The sequence below is a fragment of the Pezoporus occidentalis genome, unplaced genomic scaffold (genome assembly GCF_034315485.1).
Source record: "Pezoporus occidentalis ecotype Australia unplaced genomic scaffold, CSIRO_AGI_Poc_V1 ctg63, whole genome shotgun sequence".
In the NCBI taxonomy this organism is placed as follows: domain Eukaryota; kingdom Metazoa; phylum Chordata; class Aves; order Psittaciformes; family Psittacidae; genus Pezoporus; species Pezoporus occidentalis.
In genome coordinates, this window is record NW_026915977.1 from 3,238,485 (window position 1) to 3,260,951 (window position 22,467).

At 46.4% G+C, this 22,467-nt stretch overlaps 2 protein-coding genes across 6 annotated transcripts in view; one reads left to right on the forward strand and one right to left on the reverse strand.

The window, feature by feature from the left end:
* OPHN1 (oligophrenin 1) overlaps positions 1 to 14,003 on the reverse strand; it is a 159,193-nt gene extending 145,190 nt beyond the window's left edge. For 2 of the 5 annotated variants that reach the window (XR_009968776.1, XM_062640034.1), the window contains exon 1: positions 13,757 to 14,002. Coding sequence is in view for 3 of the 5 variants with exons in the window: in XM_062640034.1 (XP_062496018.1) it covers positions 13,757 to 13,910 (154 nt within the window). In the remaining 2 variants the exon portion in view is untranslated. Of the gene's footprint in view, positions 1 to 13,756 lie in introns of all 5 variants that reach the window. The other 3 variants (XM_062640037.1, XM_062640036.1, XM_062640038.1) reach the window with 2 other exon arrangements.
* A 60-nt stretch (positions 14,004 to 14,063) lies between these two features.
* On the forward strand, positions 14,064 to 20,055 carry YIPF6 (Yip1 domain family member 6). Its single transcript, XM_062640221.1, has 7 exons — positions 14,064 to 14,183; positions 14,930 to 15,058; positions 15,575 to 15,653; positions 16,052 to 16,094; positions 17,069 to 17,194; positions 17,302 to 17,459; positions 18,054 to 20,055. Exons 1-7 carry the CDS (start codon positions 14,145 to 14,147, stop codon positions 18,170 to 18,172), a joined length of 693 nt encoding a protein of 230 aa, XP_062496205.1. The 5' UTR covers positions 14,064 to 14,144; the 3' UTR covers positions 18,173 to 20,055.
* The last annotated feature ends 2,412 nt before the right edge of the window (positions 20,056 to 22,467 follow it).

The following is a 22,467-nucleotide window of genomic DNA, read 5'->3' on the forward strand; positions in this document are numbered from 1 at the left end:
AACCAGCCACACACTTTTTTTTTTTTTTTTCCAAATAAGCAAACAAAAGACAATAAAAGTTCATCCTGTACTTAAATAAGAGCATTCTAAGCCAATGACAAATTTTTAGGGTTAGGATCTAAACTCTGGAAATACTTCTTTTTTCAGGGAAACATTGCAAGACTCTGAGGATTCACCTAAATTTCTTCACAGTGCTTGGTCAGTATGGAACATTTTCTGCTTCCTCATGGACAGCTGTGCAATGGGACATGCAGAACATGAGAAATACCAGCTTTCCTCCAACACGCAAAAGAGAGGGCTGTGGTCCCCGGAGGCAGAAGAATGTGCCCATTGTTACCAGCTCCCATGGAAGAATTTCCCAGGGACCTGCGTCATGAAGGAGACGCAGTTCAGTTCATCCATGCTGCTACCCTGAGATGAGATTCTGGATGCAGGACACGACCCACGGCTTCCAGGAGATTTCTCTGCGCTTGCAGCAAAGCTTTAAAAGTGTTCGGCCAAGAGGCTGGATTCTTCTCTGAGCTGTTGTATTTATGCAGTATGCACTAACTGCATGCAGTCCCCAAACATTGTCCCACCAAAATACCTCGACTCTGAAATCAATGAAGCTGCCCCAGCTGAGCCCAGATGTGCATTAGGAACGTGAGTAATGAGTCCTGACTCACCGAACACTCCTAAATACTCTACAGCTGCTCCAACACAAAAACATCTCAATTCTTTCAGATGAGGGGAAACAATCATCTAGGGGGTAGCCTTCCAGGTAATCCCAAATCTACAGACATCGTGCAAGGAGAACGGCACTCCTGGAACTCCATAAAGAGATGCTTACTATGAGGCAATTAAAACTGGCCCAGTGCAGCAGAGAGCGCTCGGCATTAACCCCTGGCAAGCTGTTCTCAAGTGTCCCAAAGGCTTTCTGGATGCTGTGGGGATTCAGAAATACTGACACATTTTACAAAGGCCATTTTTCACACACTGACACGGGTTTTCCACTTGCCAGGAGTAAACGGCCAGCACGAACTTCTAAAAATAACATGCTATATTTAGCTGTGCTTCACAAATCTCTTGCAAAGGAATTTACTGAATGTCTAATACTTCTGTTACACATTTATCTTTTCTAATCAGTTCTTTATTGACAGAGTCTTTCATAAACTGCCATTTCATTAGCCCAGTTGATCCAGCATAAGCTCCAGGGAGAAAAGCAGGGCTCTGGTTCAAGTACAAATACATTTTTCAGTAACTCTCTCTACCTGGAAGCCTTTTGCTTTGCAAGCTGGGTATCTACCCTCTGTACCATTACCTTAACTTACACATCACCTTTCCACTTTTCTTGCTGTCCTAAACCTAATTTTTTCTTCTCATAAATTCTCCTTGATTGAGCAACCTTCTGGTAAGTGCACAAACTTGCTCCACAGGCTTATTTAATTAATTAAAATACATACATATATAAAAGACCAACACAGCAATTCTTCACATTTATGATACATTCCTTACACTTGTCTTATCTTCCTTATTCACTGATGGAAACATGCTAGATATACTGTCCTGTCGTACTTGAGCAAAGCTGGCAAGCCTTATTACACTGCATTGACGATCAAGGAAGTTGAATGCACAGAGAGCTTTTCTGGCTGCCATGAACAGAAGGAGACTGCAGGTCTCCTCACCAGCAACTCAGAAGTTGGGCAACATATCAGCTCCGAAAACCAACCAAACCAAAAAGCAAGCAAGGCTGAAAGGAGAACAACGTTTGGGGTGCACTGGTCTGGGAGTGAGGCAGGTTACAGCTCCTGGGGAGATCGATGCACTCTCCCCCCACCTCTCATTGAGTGAACCCTCATTATCCAGTCTAACTTTTCTTCCTTGGACTTTCACAGTGACAGATACCACTGATAAGGAAGACAAGTACATAAGAAAGCCATGTTTTAAAGCAAAGACAAGGACATATCATTCTCCCAGTGACTTGTACTGGCTTGTACTGATTTCCTGAAGAGTGGCACTTGAGGCCACGTTTTTTGTGGTTTTATAAAGGACAACATAGAGATTCATTTTTTAGGATTTTTGCTTGTGAAATGCCAGGACAACCATGATCTGAAGTTCCCATAAAGGGCAGGATCCTCAGCACAGCCTCATGCCCAACAGGGACAGCCCACGCAGGGATATCTGCACTCTCACGATGAACAGCACCATGTCAAAACTACCACTGGCATCAGTGCTTCACCTAATGCTCTTCATGATGAGCAAGAGGTAAAACTACACTTTGAATGCCTGAACTCTTCAAAGGACAGTTTTTCACCTCTGGCATTTTTGGGGGCTTTCAAACTAATCTTGCAGCCCTGCAAAGCTGGAGGAGTTCCTTCAGCAAAACTGGAAAAAGACAAGAGGCAGGGAGCCCAGAACATGTGGCTGGCTGAGATGGAAGCTAAAAAGAGATTAGCAGCCTTAGAAATCAGCAGAAGTGTTCAAATGCACTTTAAGAAATAATACAAGTATAATTTCTCTCAATCATGTATGTCCTGACATCCATCCACTATGTCAGGATCAAGGAATCATAGAACACACCAGGTTGGAAAAGACCTTTAAGATCATCGAGCCCACCACTAAACCATGTCACTAAGGGCAAAGTGATCTCTCCTCATGATCTCCAGTCACAGCCACCCCTCATCTGCTACCTCACAGTGGCCCCACACTATATAGCTGCTGCCCCTACCTCTCCTGGCCACCCCTCATGTTCCCTCAAGGTCTCCCTTCACGGCCACCCCTCACAGCCCGTGGCTGCCCCTGCTCTCACCTATTTCCCCTCACAACTGCCCCACCACTCCTCTCATGATCCCATCACGATCTCCCCTCTCCCCTTCCCACAGACCAAGTATTCTCCATTCATTAATTTTAACTCCAGGTTTACAGGCAAGTTGTCTTGAAGAATCCCCCACCACCCCAGCAGACCAAAAGGGCTGCCAAGCACCCCTCTGCCAGCAGTACGGCTGCAGCCAGCCCATCTCACACACGACTTCACCCCAAACTCCACAACAGGAATTCCTTCATTTGTGATTCAGCTCCCAGCAAAGCCTGACCTTTTAGGAAATTGCTATTTTTTGTACTCCAGTTGAGTTAAGGTGATGCAGAGGAAAACACATTTCATGAAGACCACTTGACCACAGGACCCAAAGGTGCCAGAAAGTGATGCCTGTGAGCACTGTGTTCTGCACGGCTCTAGGACAGGGGTAACACATTGTGGCCGCTGATGCCAATGGATGCAGGGATGGCAGTGCCTGGTGAGCCATGGCTGTGGCAACTGAGCATCACTGCCAGGACCGGGACTGTAATTCAAGCAGGTGGCCAGATGGAAGTAGGGTGAGGCTCTGTCTGCTGCACCAGTTCTATACCTCTTCCCCATGGAGGCCAGCCATGTTTTCTACCAGCCTTCCCCAATCCTGGGGACAGAGCTTAAGGTTGTTGAATAAAGGACAGACTGCCTGCGAAATAAAACTACCACTAAGATGAGCCACGCGCAGCAAATGCGTTTTCTCCTCCCTCAAGAGGAGCAAGCTGTTGAGGAGGGGTAGAGCAGCCCATCTGCTGGGGTGATCAGGACAGCCTCGGCCAAAGCAGCTGGTTGGTAAAGACAGGGCAGAGCTGCACAAGTCCTTGTGGTGCTTCAGGCCACCCGGAGCTCCCCGGCTTTGTGAGCAGCCAAACAAGATTTTGGCACGGCTGCTTTGGTGTAAGCGGCAGGAGAGGGTGTGCTCCAAGAGCCGCGGCTCCCTGCTGTACAAGCAGTACGAACACAGGCAAAACAAACACGAAAACAACAGACTCTTATCCGGGGCAGAGCATTAGCAATCTCCACAGAGATATCTTATGATCTGCAGAGCTGTCAGATGCATCTCATTTCAGCTTTCCAGCAGCCACCCTTCCCAGGGTGAGGGAAAAGCAACCGCTTTTGCAGGCGGCTTCAGAGAGTGAGCGGAGCCAGCAGCTCGCTCCGCCAGCACGCGATGATTTCAGAGTTTCCTTCGATAAGGGCGCAGGGAAGGAGGCAGGAGGCCAGATGAGTCACACACGGTGCAGGGGGAACACTTGTGAGCAGCTTACAAGCGATCTGAAGCAGTTCAGCACGGGGAGGAACATGTATCCCTCCTGTTCCAGGGCTGGGAGCCACTGCCAGCATGGGCATGGCCCATCCACTGGGAGCCTCCCAGGCACCTCAAATCCAACCAGCATCCTGTGGAGCACTGTCAGGTAGGGTTTGCCAAGAGCTACTGCACCTCTGGGTGCTTCTGCAAGATCCCCACCCCATGAGTGCTTCCACTTCAGAGGGTTCCCCGATGCCCTGCAGGTCTCCAGTTCAGGCACAGGAACAGGTCATGTCTCTGTCTCCATTTTCACAGCTAAAAGGTTTGGTAAGATTAATAAAATTACTCTTGCTTTAAAAATACCTTACCTCAGCACTTCATAACCAGTCTCAGCTAGAGGAACAGGATAAAAGATAGAAGACTGCAGAGAGCATCCTGAATTCTGGGCTTTATTTATATTTATAAACTTTATCTCAGGCTGTTCAGCTGCTCTTATCATCATTTGAACATGTGACTGCACATTCACCTGCACAGAGAACTCAGCGACAAAAAAGAACACCAGCCACAAAGGCAGTGTTGGAATGTGTCCCAGAAAGGAAAAGCCAGCATGACCTCGGGATTGTCGCTCCTGAAGGAGAAGCTCAGTATGGAGTCTGCAAGGCAAAACAAGAACCAACGTGGAAAAGTCACCATCACCAAAACAAAACTGAGAAGCTTCCACAAGCTTTTTCCTTCATGTGCGTCAGAAACTCAAATACAAGGTTTACACATTTGAAACAGTTATTTAATGCTTAGTAAGAAAAGTAACTCCCTCCTGCTGTATTTCACCAGCACTTCCAAAAAAGATTTTGTTTTGGCATGTTCAGCATCTGTAAAACAGCCTTGCTTCTTCTCAGGAAAGAAGTTCGTCCTTTTTTTCTATAAACCTGACAGTTCTTCAAATTGCACAAGAACTCTGTACTTATGATAGCCAGTGCTGATGGCAGTGCTCCTGGCAGTGCAGGTACCAGCTCCTTCTGCAGCACAGAGCATCCACAGCATGTTCTTGCCCCTTTCCCCTCCAGGAACAGGACATCTTGGCACTTTAGCTCTTCCTTGAAGACTCGATCCATGGCCAGGCAGCCAGAGATTGGCCATGGAGCCATGTTCTCCAGGCAGGTACAACACAGCAGATGGCTGAGGAGCAGCATGGTGAGGGTTGTGCCACGGGGAGGTTTCTGGCTGCATGTCATGGCCCTGCTCCACAGTGATGGGCTAAACACAGCAGGGCAGAAAGCACCCATGAAAAGCTTGTGGTTGACTGTGGGATGCCACATCTGTAGTTACCAATGCGCCACCAACAGAATTAATAAATAAAATATTCCAAAAATTTCTCAAGAAAAAAAGCCAGAAAAGCTGAGTCTTCACTTGGTGACTCAAGAGGAAACTTTGGTCAGCAGCCACACTGCTGTGAGCCCTTGGGCTGTCAGACACATTACAAAACATGGATAACACCCACATCCTCTCAGGGAAGGAGCCAGGAAAGGCAACAGAAGATGGATGAAAAGCTCTCTGCATGTCTCATGCCTGGCAGAAGAAAAAATATACTTACACACATGAAAACAACCTCTTGCTATGGCCCATTGTGCCATTGCATGCAGCTGAGTACTTGGGAAGCACATCAGGGCGCTGACACACAGGGTGAGAGAATTGCCCCAGCCTGCAGCAAAATCTAACACACACACATCAACGAGCCCTGAAACCAGGCATAAGATATTCACTACTGGAGTAGAAAGATACTGTGCATTCTCCTTGTTTTTTCTGCCTGCATCTGCAGATATGGCTTGAGCTGTGGGCAGGGTTGGCTTTTTGGAAGTTTTTTTGTTCTGTTTAGGGTTGTTTTTTTTAGCTGTTGTTTTTTAGCTTCTGGTTAAAGCATGTCTGGTTTAGATTTGCACCAGCTTGGGGCTCTAGATTCTGTGTACAGGACCTACAGCCCAGGAAAATGAGCTCCTCTGATGGATGCAAAGAGGCCTCCCTCTTCTTACCTGTGCTGAGAACACCCGCAGAGGGTGAATGCTGGCCAGGGAAAGCGGCACTGGCAACAAGTGAGCTGAAGTCCACTGTGTTTACATACACAGAAAGAGATTTGAAAGGTGAGCATCACTTTGGAGCTGCTGCAGTGGACAGGGAATTTAATTGCCACACAGAGACACAGGCCCATACAGGGGAAAAATGGCTGTGTGATATTTTCAATGGAAAGAATCCCATTTGGCAGGTATCATTATGCACATCCTATTAGGTCAATGATGCCAGAGTAATTCCAGTATCAGTTCTGTAAATGGTATTGTGTGTTACCAGCACTGCAGAACACCATGGTCTCTCCCACATGCAGATGCACACATACAGTTTATCTACTCAAGGCCTCCCCGGGGCTCTGTTGTGAACAGCTTCCAGATGTTCCCATTATCGCCTTTGCCATAAGATGGTGCAAAACACAGCCCACAGTGCTATGCAACAGTGATACTCAGGAGCACATAGGTCTCCAAATCCTCAAGAAGACGTTTTCATTCTATTAATCCATGCTTCTCTTTTGCAGAGGATTCTGGTTCCTGGCTAAATTAGTATGTCCCTAATGTCTTTACCTTACCGACTGTAACTGGTTTAGGAGGTGTCTCAATCCATACAACATCACCCTAAAGCAATTGATTGTTTTTAAGCTGGATATAGGTCTGATGTCTCCTCAGACAACTAGAGCTGAGAATTTAGGAGAAAATTTTAAAAGTTATCAGCAGTAACTGAAGCCCTTACTGGATGAAACCCCCCATCAAGGACCAGCAAGGAGCAGACAAGTACAGGGAGAATACATTATTGCTAGAGGGGAATGACGTATTTTCCAGCAAGTCATTTTTCCCCTGCTGAAGTCCAGAAACAGCTTAACACTAGCTGCTATAGTATAATGTGCTCCAGGAGAGAGGGGGAAGGTGTCCTGCAGCAGTAAGCCATGCCCTTCTGGAGAGCCAGCCTGAGGCAGCTCCTCCAAGCACCACCAGCATGGGTGGAAAACCAGGTCCTCAGTGAAATGAAAGACTTCAGGGACGTTTCAGTGGGAAAGCATCAGGGGACAGCCCACAGATCTGTGTCTGTGTTTCTTTCCCCAACATCCTTCATTGGAAGGTGACTGACAAGGCAGTGGGGTTGGCACCTGGCTGAACTTGGCCATGCTCTGGGCAGGAGTGTTCAGGTACTTGCTCCATCTGCAGCTCTGAGCCCCCTAAGCTGGTGCAATGATAAACACCATCTCCAAGTGCAGGGACAACAGGTTGGCAAAGCTAATGAGGCCACTGAGACCTTGTTCAGCTGATTACGCCTCACCAGGGACGATTCCTTGTTCTGACTGCTGTGCCTGCTCATACAGGGTCTGATCCTGAATCCATTCAAGTCAAGGCTCAGGCACTTACTGTTGCTGGGGTGCAGCACCAGCAGAGTGCAAGGATACAACCAGAGGAGAAGGAAAAGGACAGACCAATTTTTAAGAAGTCAGGTCTTTTCCAGCAGCTGATGACCCAGGCGCACAAGCAGGCTCTTCACACTCACCTGGCCAGTGGCACCAGAGGAAATGCTTACACAAGTCTTGTTTGGACCCTAGATTCCCCTGGTTATCCTGGGTGGTTTAATAAGTGACTTTCCATGAGACAGAAGGCCACTGTGCATCCACAAAGACGATTTCTATGCACATCTTCATTAATGTGCCATGTGCTGGCTCACAACTAAGCTGTCTTTGTGAGACAGGATATTTTTAATGCAGGTGCCTGAATGTCAAGCTCTGCCGAAGTGCAGAGAGAATGTTTGCCTGGAGAGCTGCAGCCTTTCCTGTGCCAGCAGAAGGGCACATGCGGGACAGACTTATTCTTCTTCCCCCTTTTCCAGAGGAGCTTTAGGTCTGTTCTGACACAGGAAAAAAACACTATCTGGCTGTAACACACTGTAGTAGCAGATTCAAGCTTTTGTATCTGCAGACTTCACATGACCAGCACATGGGGCTTCTGTAGGGACTGGGAAGGCAGGCCACTGCAGGGCTGCTCTAATCTCATTAAACTACTGCATTCTGTTGACACTCTTGGTTTCTACGCTCTGAAGCATTAAAACCTCAAGCACCACTCTAACAGCACAGAAACTTGTCAAGAGCAGGTCTGTCACGCTGAGGATTGCAGTGCTGGACCTGCAGGGAGGGTAACAGCAGGACCTTGCCTGGATCCCCCATTCAACCCTGTTCCTGGAGAAAAGCCCACCCAGTCCCTTTAGCTCAAGACTGCTGTGTGCTTTGCAGGCATACATGCCTCTACACATTCCTTCATAATGTTATCTTTCCAGGATAAAACACTCGCACTGCCTGGGGAGGCTGGTTAACTGACATGCAAAGTCAGAGGCAACCTGTGAAGCTTTACACAGTACAGAAATCAAGTTCAAAACCACATTTGCAACACCACATGAGAACTCAAAGCTCTTGCAACTTCAAAGGAGAGTTTACACCATTGCAGCGCTCATACATTAATAAAAAGAGCCTCAACCTGACATTTCTCAAACTTCATTTGAAATATAATTGCGAGAGAAGATCAAAGACTGGGGGAAATAGATGGGTTTGCATTACCACACACACAGCAGAGCACAGCGAGCAGGAGAGATTAAAAAAAAAAACAAAAACCCAACATATTGAGACACAGAAAGAAAATGCTGTAAAGAAGTCATTCCTACAACTATGATGCTACACAGTCATTTACTTCTGACATCCCTGCTTGCAGCCTCGAGCAGCCTGCAGCAAGTCTTGTCTGCAACAAGGCGGGTGCTGACCACCATGGGATGGCTTGTGAGCTCTGAGACACAAACAAGCTGTCCCCACGCCGGGCCGAGGGGATGGGTGCCAGCCTGGTCTGCTCCAAGCAAGGCAGACCTTGCAGCTGCCACAGAGGCCACAAGTTCTGAGCTTGGCTCTCAGGGGCAAGTGAAGCAGCCCCAGAACAGCACTGAGGAACAAGCAAAGACACCAGCCAGGCAGCCCAGCCCCAGGGAGCAAGGCTAACCTGCCAGCCCCTCTCCCTTCCCAGCTAGGGCCAGGCCATGGTGGGCTTCAGCACCTTATGGGACCAACGTATGGGATCAGCATCATCACTTGGCCCTGCCAGAGATTGCATATTCCTGGCACGAAAATGAAAGCATGCAGCCAACTTTACAGTAAAAATAACTCACAATTCTGACTCAAAGTAACTTGTCTGTTATCATTGACTTTCACACCCAAGATTATTATAAGTGAACAATATTTTTCTCTGCTTTAAGTCAGTGCAATTCCTCATTTGGCACAACCTTATACTTTGTCATCTTACAGTGTCCCATGTATAGTCATCTGTCATAGACAGTCGACTATACATCAGCTGACAGTGAACTGTCAGTCAGCAAGAGAAAAAAGTCCTGCACTTAAAGGAAGCAAGTTTGTGACTGCAGTTGCATGAGGACCCACATCAGAACATGGGGAGATGCATGGCACGCAGGGGGGCTTTACACGCAGTATTTTATGTATTTCAGCTAGTAACATGTTAGAGTTGTGTGGATGAGGTGGAACCAGTTTCTCTTAATCCCTTAAAGGTCAAGAGCGGTTTAAAGCACCCAAGTTTACTCCTCATTCAGCTAACCACTCCCTGCTTCAGACAAAGCCCCAAAGCACTACCTGCTCTGCAGAAGGAGAAATTGAGGCACGCAGGAGACTAAGGGGAGGTGAAGTCCCCCTTCCTGCCTCCCTCCTCCAGTGCTGGCCCCTGAACAACTGCGCCAGGCAGAGTACTCCCCCATGCTTCTCTCTGCAGAGGAGCAAGGGGTGGGGAAGCTCTGCTGCCTGGGAAAGCACTCACCCATGGCTCCAGTCTCAACCTGGGATGGGGAAGGGAAGTTCAGCTTTTCATTAGAAACATGCAGGGAAGATGAAGTCAGCAGAGGGGCAGCACCTCGGAAGTGGATAAATTTCTTGACCAAGGCCCACATCCCCCTTGCTGTGGGTCGTCCCCACTGCCCTTTTGTCCCCCTCTGGGAGCTCATGAGTGGCAATTTCAGCTCAGTATCTAGCAGAAGCAATGCTCCTGAGCTGTGCTGACAAATGGACTCCCAGGTAGAGACAATCCCTGGCAGATTTCCACCTCACGATACCTCCTGTGGGAAGCAGGGACTCGACTCTCCTCCTCTCCAGGACAGCAATGAGCACCCATGAGCAGGGTCCTCCCCAAGCCTTCACTATTCTCCAAGAGAAAGCGCCGCACACATGCACACAAATATATGCCACACGTGGGAATCACTTAGGGAAAGCGATTGAACAACACTTCATCCAGACCAACAGGAATTCTCCTCTGAGGAAGGGTCTGGGTGACAGCAAACCACAAGACTGCTGGGTATAAACACTGTGAATAAGTCTGGAGTAAAGACGTGGCTGCCTTAAAACAGCGCCCGCAGCCCATCACAGCCAAGTCACACTTGCAGTGATTCACCACTCACCGTCTCCACGGATAGCATGGAGTGAGTGGGTTTGAAACTGGGAAATGGAAGAGAGTACGTGCATTTGTAAAACAAGCAATCCATTCAATTAAAACAGCACACCTACCAGCCAGGCACGCACTGCTGGAAGCATTTAGTATTCTGCATTTATAACCCCATGCTATTTGAAAGACTCATTTAAAAAATTTGCACTCAAGTTCATGTATTAATTTGCTACAATTGTGGTGAATTAATCTAGCAGTAAAAGAGCTCAAAAAACATCAAAAGATACCCAAAAATCTCCAACAGAAGTCCCAGAAATAGCACTTACTAGAGGTAGGATGCCTACATTGTGCTGCTGACACAATAAAGTGATACCAAGTGGGGGGGTGGGGAGGTGGGTTGTGGTGCTTGTTTTTAGGCTCTAAAGGCTCCGCTGGAACACTCCTAATATTTTACTACCCAGCAGGTAGGTTGAGACAACCTTAATTGGCCAGATGCTTTCAGCAAGAACATTGCCAGCAACCAAGAAAAGAACAACGTACATGCTCCTCATACCACAGACAACTCAAAATCACCCAGCATGTGAACTGCAGGACCTGTGGACTCCATGTAAAGTCACACTCACTTTTTTTCCCTATTACTGGCCAAAGGGAAAATAAACGACAACTTTGAGCAGTCTCAGGCTTTCAAGCCTCTGTGGCCTGTTTTTACAGCAGATCACATAAAGCCCAGCAGACCCCATCTTCCCGCAGTGGGGAACTGCACTCCTTTTCCTGGTAGCCTGCATGAGTATTGCTGCGCTCGCATAATTCACTTGGCTGCGTGTGCTGTATGCAGACAGTCCGTGCTGCACACGAGTCTTTTGTTTCCATCACCCTGTCAGGCTGAGGAGCCCGCCAGCTGGAGACAGCAGGTGCTTGACGTTCCGATAAGCCTCAGCAAAACAGGGATTGATATGCTTTCAATTTTACATTGGAGCGTACTCATTCATTAATAGGCAAACACATAGAAAATATATACTTCTGTAAAGTCATCAGAGGGCTGGACTCAGTGCAGTGAGTCAATGCTCTAGGACAGTTTGGCCAAAGGTTTACCTGGGAGGGTGCCTCACCCACTAAAGGGGTAGGGTGGAGGACAACACCTCTGGACAGGTAAGAGACAGGTCTGGTCAGAACAGTCACCATACTTAACCCTCTCTCCTTAAAGAGAACTCTCTCCTGGTGAGACTACCACGAGCTGTGTGTCACAGCAGCCAAGGGACACATCCAGCGTGGCAGAAACAAAACCAACAAGGGAGCAGGATTTACCAGCCACCAGCCCAAGGTGTTTAGGCAAGGGACCATGAGTAGCCCCAGATTCATGTCCACAGTTCCATATGGACAGGATTCTGAGAGGAGAGCTTAAAATTTCTTTAAAGTTATCTATAAACTAAATGGGAGGGGGTGAATGCCAGGAGCTGATGGAAGCCCAGGCAGGTATCAGCTGCAACACCCTCCCCAGCCATGCTGGTTCAGACACACTCCTAAAAAAAGAGAACAGCACAAAACACCCCACAGCATATCAGGCAAGAAATGTAGGGTTTCTTCAGCTCTGGGGGGTTATCTCTGCTGTTCGGGTGTACTCAGTTTCCTTCTAGTTCTTCCCTTCCTCTTTGGCCAGTCTCACTGGTATGGGCCTGCTGATCCAGCAAAATCCCCTCACATCCCTACTCCAAGCACAGCATTAGGGTTTACAAAGACTAAAAAGGGAAATGGCTTAGACCAAAGTGATGAAGAAAACCCAAAGCATTTACATGAACAAGCAGGCTTGTTAAAATCCCTTTGATTTTTTATTTTTTTTCTCCTGGACTAAGCAGAGATTTGGGGTTGGTATTTTTTTAGGGTTGGTATTTTTTCAGGGTCTTGCAGCCCTGTGACGTCTGCTGGTTCAGTCCCATTAGCTTTTGTCTTCACTGTTTTCCAGACAGGCAAACACAGGCTATTCCAGCCACGGCTTTAATAACAAGGAAGCTCTGAATTATTCTTAACAAAAGGGCAGCAGCTAAACCTATTAATACTAACCGAAAACCCACCAGCTGGCAAGAAAAACAGTGTGTGATCAGAGTCTGCCCCCCTGGCTTTGTATTTGTCTTCACTTGGCCTGATGCAAGCTCAATGCTTGTAGCTGCTGCACTCTCCTACACTTTTGGCCATATTTTAATGCACATTTATAAAACCAGAGAAGACGTGAGAGACGACACAGGGAAATCGTATCTGAAGCTCTTAGAGGTAAATCAAATTCTAAACAGACAAGCAGGTCAGTAAAGCGTTACACACGTTGGACTTCCTGGTTTCAGGTGACACAACCTGGTCCAGGGACTCGATGGTCTCAGTCAGTACTTTAGAACAAGTAACTCCCTCAAAGCCAACACTGAAATTGACATTTAAGTGGACAAAAATCCCTACATTATTAAGAGAAAGAATAAAACACGCACAACAAATGCAGGTCTAAAGCCTGTTTCTAGACGGAGCCCTCTCGTTCTCGCTGCAGACCACCCTAGGGAAGCAGGTGAAGAGGTGACCGTTCTGTCCAGCCAAACTCCAACTGCTCTTTAGTGAAGCAAAATAACCAAGCACCTTCCCCAAAGGCGAGATGAAACAAAGGCAATGCTTGGGAGAGCTCAGCCGGCTGAACAGCCGGAGCCCTGCAACGTCGGCAGTGCCAGCCCAGCTTACCGGGACAACGGATGATAAAGGATGAAGGATGGAGGCCGACCTGCCACCGAACAGGGCCAGCCGTGGACAGATGTCCAGGCATGGCAGGCGGCAGAGTTCGTTGCCCATTGCCTGCCAGCCCACCCCAAAACGATGCCAGCGACGAATGCAGCTGCCAAGCGCCGCGCTAAGGGGCCATGAGGCTGGGTGGGGTGGGTGCAAGCCGAAAGCGGGCTGCAGGAACACGTCTGCAGGGGGGATGCTCGAGAAGGAGACATCCCGCTCGGCCGAGGCGAGAGCCGCTGCCTGCTCCCCTGCTCCCGCTGTAGCCCCGGAGCGACTCCGTGCCCGGACCACCTCCGGCACCGCCGTACCAAACCGCACATCGCCAGCACAGGCGGCGAACGGCTCGACACGGCCCTCGGCCCCTTCCCGCCCCTTGGCGCTCCCCTTGGGCTGCATGCTGCCGCCGCCCCCCGCCGCTCCGCTCACCCCGTATGGCGGCGATGAGCGCGTTGCCGTCCTTGATCACCTCCTTGATGAACTTGTTGGTCCGCTCCAGCTCCTGCTCGTAGCACTTGAGCCGCTCTCGGAAGTCGGGGCTATCCAGGTAGCAGTCGCTGAACTCCAGCGGCGGGTGCCCCATGGCTCCGCGGCGGCCGCTCTCTACCGCCGCCGGCAGCGCGGCGCTGCGGGCCGGGCGGGCGCGGTCACGGCGCCTTCCCCCCGCCCAGGCCGCCCCACCGGAGGGAGCCGGCCCCTGCCCCTGCCCCGGCCCCGCCCACGTTGCCATGGACGCGCTGGCCGCACATGACGCGGCGTCCCGACGAGGCGCGCCTTTATGACGTAATGCGGGCTCCACGTCGGCTGTGCAGCCAAGATGGCGGCAGCGGAGGGGAGCGGTGACGGGGGCCCGCTGGTGAGTGGGGCCGCGGGAGCGGGCGGGAGCACGCGGTCCGTCCCGGCGGGCCTCAGGCAGCGCGGTGGCGCTTGGCTGCGGGGCCGGGCGTGCGGCAGGGCCGGGCGGGGGGAGGCGCAGTGGCGCCGGGGCGCTGAAGCAGTGGCAGGCCGCCGGTGAGGTGCGGGGCGCTGGGAGGCCGCCGCGTCGCTGGAGAGCAGGGACGGGGGGTTGGAGCCGTCGGGCTCCTCCGTGCCGCGTACCGCCTGCCCGGTCTGCCTCCGAGTTTACTGCCGAGCTGGTGGGGCTGTTCTGTTTGCATCCGTCTCCGGGTGAGCGCTTTGAGCTCGGGTGGAGGAGATCAGTTCTGTTGACAGTGCCTTGACGCCGTGCTTGGGCGGTCGATATCTGTTCCGTTTGTCATGCGTTGTTTGCCCTTGGAGCCCGTGGAAGGCACATCCGTATAGCTGTACGGCTGTCGGGCATTACATCACAACGCAGAGAAGCTTTTTACTTCCGTTAGTTGCTGCTGCCTAAATAAGATAGAGTGCAGGTTACAGGGAGTTACTGAAGAAATGCTTTGCTTATATTACTGCAAAATGCTTAAATCAGGCAGGCAACAGCTGAGCCCTACTGTTGTGACTGCGTGATTAAGTGTTGTATCTGTGAATTCTGAGCTTTCACCCTAAACTCAGCTGAAAAACATTCGAAGTGAATGTGAACTGGTTTGTATTTATTTATTTCTAAAGGTTTTAAAACCTATTCAGTTTGCAGGTCTTGCAGATGTGTCAATATCCGGAGATATCCCAGTGGAAGGGGAGATTACTGTTCCTGTCGGATCTCGCTCTCCTGACGAAGACTACTCCACATTGGACGAGCCCGTTAAGGATACAATTGTGAGTCTGTGCCTCTGCCTAATGCGAAACACATGTTTTGCTGGTATCTTTGGCTAGCTGTTATGCAAAACCTGTATTTTTGCATAGCTTGACTTCAGTGTAAGTTTGGGGATTTTATTTTTTTGAACTACCCATGTAAAACAAATCCTTGCAGCTCAAGAAATAACCTGAATTACAGCCGGAAAGTTTCTCTGTTGATCTTGAAATCTGCAAAGGTGACAGATGGACCTTGGGAGAAAACTCTCTTAACTAATGGGATTTTTCATTAATTTTCTTTCCTAGAGGAGCAAACTAACTGTTGTTGTCAATTGGGTGTTATTAAATGTATAAAATATTGTGGTTGTTAAGGAATGCAGAAAAAGGTAGGCAGTGCTTGTTGTGAAGGATGCTGCAGTGATTTTTGGGTTGGATGCTGTTTAGATTTACCACCAGTACTCCTTTACTTCTGTCTTTCTGGTTTTAGTTTTGAACTGTAATTGTTATGGAATGATAAATTAAAGAACTTCTTTGTTTCAGATGAGAGATCTCAAGGCCGTTGGGAAGAAATTTGTACATGTCATGTATCCGAAGAAGAGTAGTGCACTACTCAGAGACTGTACGTATAAAACAGCATTCAGAATCTTCAAAGGATGTTTTGCCAGCAGGCTTTGCCTGCGTGGGAAGAGTTTAGTGGACCAGAGATTCAGAAGTGTCTGTTCCATGTTTTCTGTTGTTGTAGAATGTTGAATAGCAAATATGAAAACTCAGAGTGTTACCAAAACTCTTAAAAGTGTGCCACAATATGCAGGGCAGTTTTCTTCAGCAGCTGGCGTATTGATTCATATAGTATTTGTATAAATTATATTGTAGAATGAATATGGCATGCTAAATAAGAAAATGATAAGGAAGTGTGATATGGAAAATGGCACACTGGGAGTTGGAAAAGGTATTTCATTGTTCCCAGCAAAATGAAACGGAGTGTCGTGATACTTATAACTTTATTTTTTCCTACAGGGGATCTTTGGGGCCCTTTAGTGCTTTGTGTCTCTCTTGCACTGTAAGTATTTATTGTGTGTGGATTTGGGTTTTTGTAGCTTTTCACATTTGAGAAATGAGAAATTAAAAATTCTGATTACATGTGTGAAATTAAGTTCATCTGATCCTTCTTTGATCTTCTACTAACAGCCTGTTTAGATTTTCTTATAAAACATGTTTGTGATGCTTTAAGCCTGTTAGGGACCTCCCATCTTTAAGATTAGGATTTAAGGGTGAATTCTTCCTAGTTCCCTGTCTTAAGAATGCCTGTCCTGAAAGGTACCCCTTCCAGTTCACATTGTCCCTGGTTCTAATGCATTTGGCTGACTTTGACCCTAACCTGCAGGCCAAACCCTTTGTCTCAGAGCTGCAGTGTGCGTGCTAAGAGGAGAGGCTATTGTAGTAGTTTGTAGATGGGGGGTAATGGTGACTTCACTGGAACATATGTGTGCAGGTCTGCCTGGGGTGGGAGGGAAGTCCTGGTGAGATCTGTCAGCTAACTGCAGCACACTTTTGTACCCCAGGTACAGAAACCATGCAGTAAAATGTTGGTAAAGCTTTAGCAGACATAAAGGGTGTAATTTAAATATTCAAGTCTGTGTGTGCTCACTTGTCCAGGCTTTGTGTTGCTCATATCTGGTAGTTACTACAAGCTTTCTGTAAGGCTTGTGTGTTTTATCATGTACTACACTGCCTGGTTTGAGAGGCTACCAAACTTTTGGTACTTCAGTTTCATCTTCTATTCTGTTCTCTCTTTTTATTCCCTATACTTTTACACAGTCCTCAAATTAAAAAAATGGACTGAAATGCCCTCAGCCACAGTCATCTTTCTTTCCTATACAAAATTGAAGATATTACTGAAAATAAGAAAACAAATAATGATTGGTCTGCAGCCTAACTGGGGATTAATATTTTGAGCTCATGTTATCTACTCCAGGCCTATGAAAACTCAGTTACTGATGACAAGTGGCTCCTTTTATCTGTTACCTACAACAGGATGCTTCAGGGTGGATCAGCAGATAGTAAAGACGATGGAGGGCCCCAGTTTGCTGAGGTGTTTGTCATCATCTGGTTTGGTGCAGTTGTCATCACACTAAACTCAAAGTTGCTTGGAGGAACTATGTGAGTACTGGTGTATTTAGTAGCAGTTAAAATGCTCCCACACAGGGAGTTTCTGCAGTGCTTTGGCTTGACCACTTTTTTTCCCCATTTCTGTCGCTCTTTTCCAGATCCTTTTTTCAGAGCCTGTGTGTTCTGGGTTACTGCATCATGCCCCTGACAGTAGCAATGCTGGTGTGCAGGCTGGTGCTGCTGGCAGGGTCTGGGACCATCAGCTTCATTATTCGTCTCATTGTAGTAGTGGCTATGTTTGGTTGGTCGACATTAGGTGAGTACTTTTGTGTGTTATAATGCTGTTGTGCATACTGAGTAGTGTGACACTTAAAGGGGTAGATCTGCATGCATTCTGTTGGGTAAAGCTAATGGATATTGTAGTTCAAAGTGTTACTTAGGCTGCTGAAGCATTGCAGAAATAGTTCTTCCAGTTCTTGTGCTGGCAGAGATTCAGCCTTTGTCTGTGCTTCTGTTGATTTTCATGGTCATATGCAGATTGCCTTTGGCAGAAAGATGATAATTTACTATTAAACCGCATGTGAGACTCCTGGGTGTTTTATTCTGTGATCTGTATTATAAATACTATTGGAAAATGCTTATTTCATGCAGATGCATTTGCATTATTTTTCCGGCTCTTAATCTGTTACGTCTTATTCTTGTGGAGTGTTAATCCGCATTTGTCTTTCTATATGATAAAGGAAGTTTTAATTGGGGTTTATAGACCCGTTGGTATTGAGCAATGGATGACTGTTTTCTCTTGCAACATAACTGTAATGCAGATCCTAATTCAAAATTGTTAACATTTGCAGGGATCTTGGGCTTCTAGTTTTATGCTGCTTACATTTCAAGTATTTTTCTTTCTCACCAGCATCTACAGCTTTCCTGGCAGACAGTCAGCCTCCAAACCGCAAAGGTCTTGTTGTGTATCCCATCTTCCTCTTCTACTTTGTTATCAGCTGGATGATTCTCACCTTTACACCTCAGTGATCTCCTGCCAGAAGAGACTGTGTAACACAGACTGGAGTTTTTTTCATGAACGCTGCAGTTAATCATTGGCTTTATCTCTTTCTAATTTATATATAAAGAGAGATATTGTAAAAAGGCAGGTTATGGGATAAAGCCAGAGAACTGCAAAAATTGGTCATTTGTATGTCCCTCCTTTTGAAAGATACAGAGGTCCAGCTGCTAAGGGTTTTTTTATTTAGCCCTGCTCTTCAGTTGTGTTAAATAAAAAATGCCCACTGTGACAGGGATTATTCCGCCTGAGGAACAGAGCGGGAGATCCTAAAATTTCAAGATGTTGGATAGATGAAGTCATAGGATCATGCAACTTGGCAGAATTCTTGCTTGTGCTTGGATTCTCACTGAAGATGAATATGCCTTATGAAATAATAGACCTTCATTGCCGTTACATGTTGGCTAGGGCAGCAGTGTGACACCTTTTCCATTCACTTCTAGACTGGTGAAATGTATATAAAGGGCATCATAGGACTGAGCTTTCAATTTGAAATTGGATTTCAGCAAAAAATGTTGGATCCTTTTTGCAGTCAATTGGAGCTGGGCAAAGGGAACTGTCTTTGCTCGTATTCATGTGTTGTCTATTTGTTTTATCCCTTCATACACCAAGAAATAGTGTTTCAGCCAAATGCCTTCAACACCATAGTTATGCTGACTAATCCATGTATCTCGTGAGAGGGAGAGTGTTTACACTGGACAGTTACAAATCTTTTTGTGTGACCATAGATTAGAGAATTAGAAATCCTGGAGAACAGTCAGAACTGGTTTGCAGCAGGGACATGGTTATCACTCTGCAGGGAAGGTTGTCTGCAGAGCACCAAGCAAAGCATATGTACACAGAGTACATGTTAAAGACTTGTGTGAAGTAAGTTGAGGTTTTGATACAGAAGATGTTTGGGTGCTAGCACACCACACCAGGAGTTATATGTCCTAAAGTTTTAAAACGGGTAGGAGGAAGGAAAGCAAATGATGATGAAGCTGGTGGCTCCTTGAAGCAGGGTATGAATTCTGGTCTCAGCTGCTTGTACGTGACTTTTATTGGGTGGTTTACATGAACAACAGTTCACCATGAATGTGTACAAATTTGCATATTGTTTCTTTGTACTTACAATGAGATGTGAGAAACTTTTTTATAATTTGGGGTTGGTTGGTTTGCTTGGTTTTGCTTAACACTTTCTAAAAGGGAAGGAGGCTTTCTTCTTCCCCAGTTTCCTGCAGGCACACTTCTGTACCTTACCTGGCAAATTGCACTGGTGTGCAAGTGTGTCATTTGTATTTCAGTGTAGGGATTGAGACCTGGAGAATGGCTTTTTGAAAACTGTATAGAAATTATTTATGTTGTCCATTATTTTCATTAAGCAGCCCAAGGGGAGATCTTCTAGACATCTGGGGGTGAAAAAGCTGCTGTTAAAATGTCACTTTTCCTAACAATGACATTTCTTTTTTCGTGTAGTAATTCAGATAGGCCTAAGATTGATGTATGTGGGTCCTGCTGAGGTGTAAATATGCCTAATTTATATTTATATATATAAAAGTGCAGTTTCTGCTCTGAACACTTCAGGTATTGGGTAGTTGGGATGGAAGTGTCTAAATGTGCAGATTAAAAGTACAGTTTTGCATTTCTGGGACTATGAAGAGGGAAAGAAACATCAGCTGCTCTCGGCAGGGAACTAGCTTTGCTGGTTGTTACCAGCAAGTGTGTGTGAACCTGAGGGCAGCATCGTCCCTAGACTTTCCTCCGTGGCCGTTCTGGGGTGCTGCAAAAGGAGCTGTAGAGTTTCACAAACTTGGCGATACAATGGAAATGGGGAATTTTAAAAATTCTGTTAAATTATTACTGGTATGGAATGTGATTTTTCTTTAAAATGTGCAGTTTTCCATTCATTTAAACTTTTAGGTATCAATTAAATTCCATTTAATTTCCGTTAAATAGTTAAAATAGTTTAGCTTTATGAAGCTAAAAATGAAAAGAAATATTCAAGGGAAGTAGATCTGAAGCTGTTGATGGCTACAGTGGGATTCTTTTCAGTCACATCTTTCCTACAAGAAGTCAGCTGTGCTTTAGAGGAATCCTTGGAATTCTATCTCTCTGTCTTGTGACTTAAGTGGATAGTATGTCTGAAAGACAATCGGAGTAATATTTCATTGATTCGGTATCTTTTTGGAAAGAAGGGAAACAATTTTTAAGATAAATTCCAGCTTTTTCCTTTCTTGTTTATGACTTGGGTACAAGCCTTGTGATGGTTTGTTCTGTATCACTGCTCTTGGTTTACACAGGAGAGAGGAAAATTATTTTTATACTGGCTAGATTTCAGCTGGTTGAAGATTTTTAGTTGAGAGGTGGTTTTAATCTGAAAGAATAGGCAGAAACACACCAGTCAGATGGTGAAGGTGAATTTTCTTTGGGGGGGGGTTGGTTTATTTGGTGATATTTTGGGGGGGGTTGGGTTGTTTTGGGGGGTTTTTTGGTTTTTTTTTTTTTTTATTCATGGCAATCCTTTAGTGTGGCAGCCATCATCTAAAGCTGTAAAATCTTTTAAGTGGGTCTATATCACTAGTTTGCCCTAAGGTTTCAGCTGGCAGGATGCAGGTAATTTTCATGAGTTTTCATGTCTCCAGTTGAATAAAGTTTTCTGTCTTATCAGCAGTGGGGGTTTTTAATCATTATTTCCTCTGGCAGAGAGTAGAGGATGTTAATGTCCTCAGCAGTGGATTTTGGCTGTTGTAGCTTATTGTCTGATTCACCTTCCCATAGCTTTTTGTCATGTGAGATCTGCTTGATGCTGGTACACTTAAAAGCATGTTGCATTATCTTAAGAAATAATTATTTCCCCACCACAATGTTACAGTTGGTTCTGGAAGAGCCTCACAAAAAGAGTTATTTGGGCTTTTGACTTTAAAGAGGGTTATTGAAAAAGATAGCCCTCTTTAAGTAGAGTGTAATTGATTGGGAAGGCAGAGAGCACCAGTGGAAAGGAGCATCAGACTGATTTGTTGAAGATAAATGGTCTTGAGTGACTTGAGAAGCCAAAACTGGACTTTGTTCCTCTGCCAAGCCTTGATGTTCTGTAGAGCCACCACTTCTCCTGGTCTGGCTTGTCCTTCAGCAAACAGGCACTTCCCAAAGCAAACTGCCCATGGGCACAGGAGAGCACAACTGAAAAGTTCCGTGTTTGGGCAAGCAAAATACCTTGAGCTTATTTGATGTTTGCAGGCTGCCTAGAATAAATGCCAGTGGTAGTCCTTTAAAATAATGCTATTCCTTGCAAGCGCTTGTTGGTTGAGTGCTGCGTCAGCTTGTTAAGCCTGCTCTGTAGCATGCACACCATGAACACGTGCAGGTGAGTAATCCTGCTAACAGCAGCATGTATTTTAATCTGGTTTGAAAAGGTGCAAAAAAGCTTTCAAAAGGGGAAGAGTCTCTTCTTCCTTGCTGAAGGCCAGCCGAGGGAAAAATGGCAAGGGGAAAAGAAGATGTCCTGCCTTTAATGAAGTGTCTTTTCTGTAGAGAAAGCAGATTTTCGGATGCATAAACCAGGCTTTCTTTCCTACTAAGATATTACTTTAATACTGTTTATCAGCTGAAGTTGTTCTGTGTGTTTGAATATGAATTTAATTTTGATCTATTTAATACCAGTGAAAAGAAAATTAATTTAACTTCAAAACTTATAAATTAAAACGCCAAAAGGCGCATGGGCAGTCTGATGTGTGAATTTAAAGTACTGTGCACACTGTACTTGTGGCTGACCATGGTGGCAGGGTGTTGGTCCATGGGATCTCCCCAGACCTGGCTGCACAGGTGGGAGGCAGTACCCTAAGCCAATGGAACCTCACTATAGGAATCCTGCTAGCACTCAGAGAAAGGCTTTTGATACAGCCTGTGAGTCTGGAGCGTATTAAAAGATGTTTTTTTCACAGCTGAATTCTCCTTTGCTGATGGAATGCTTTAGACATTTGATTTGTGTGTCTGCATCTCTGAGATGATGTTGGTGGAAGCACCACGGTGAGGTACAAATCATTTTTCCCACCTCTGCTAGAAGAGTGTCACTGCTATTATACATGTCAGTGCTGCTCACATGCTCTAGCATGCTGATGTTTTCTTGGCGCAAGGACTGGAGCAAGGATTTGGTGTGGGTATGCTGAGCCATTGCTATAGGGGATGAGCACTCTTGAGTTCTGTAGAGGTAATAAACGGCCTTGAATTTCTTGTTACAGGTCCACAACAGAGATGACCAAGTGCAGAAAGATTCTGCAAGGATGGGACC

Bases quoted from the DNA above. Each gene is read 5' to 3' on its own strand.
- YIPF6 (XM_062640221.1), top strand. From the start codon at position 14,145: ATGGCGGCAGCGGAGGGGAGCGGTGACGGGGGCCCGCTG. The intron at 16,095-17,068 runs GTAAGTATTTAT...TACCTACAACAG, and splicing joins CTTTGTGTCTCTCTTGCACT to GATGCTTCAGGGTGGATCAG. The intron at 17,195-17,301 runs GTGAGTACTGGT...GCTCTTTTCCAG, and splicing joins AAGTTGCTTGGAGGAACTAT to ATCCTTTTTTCAGAGCCTGT.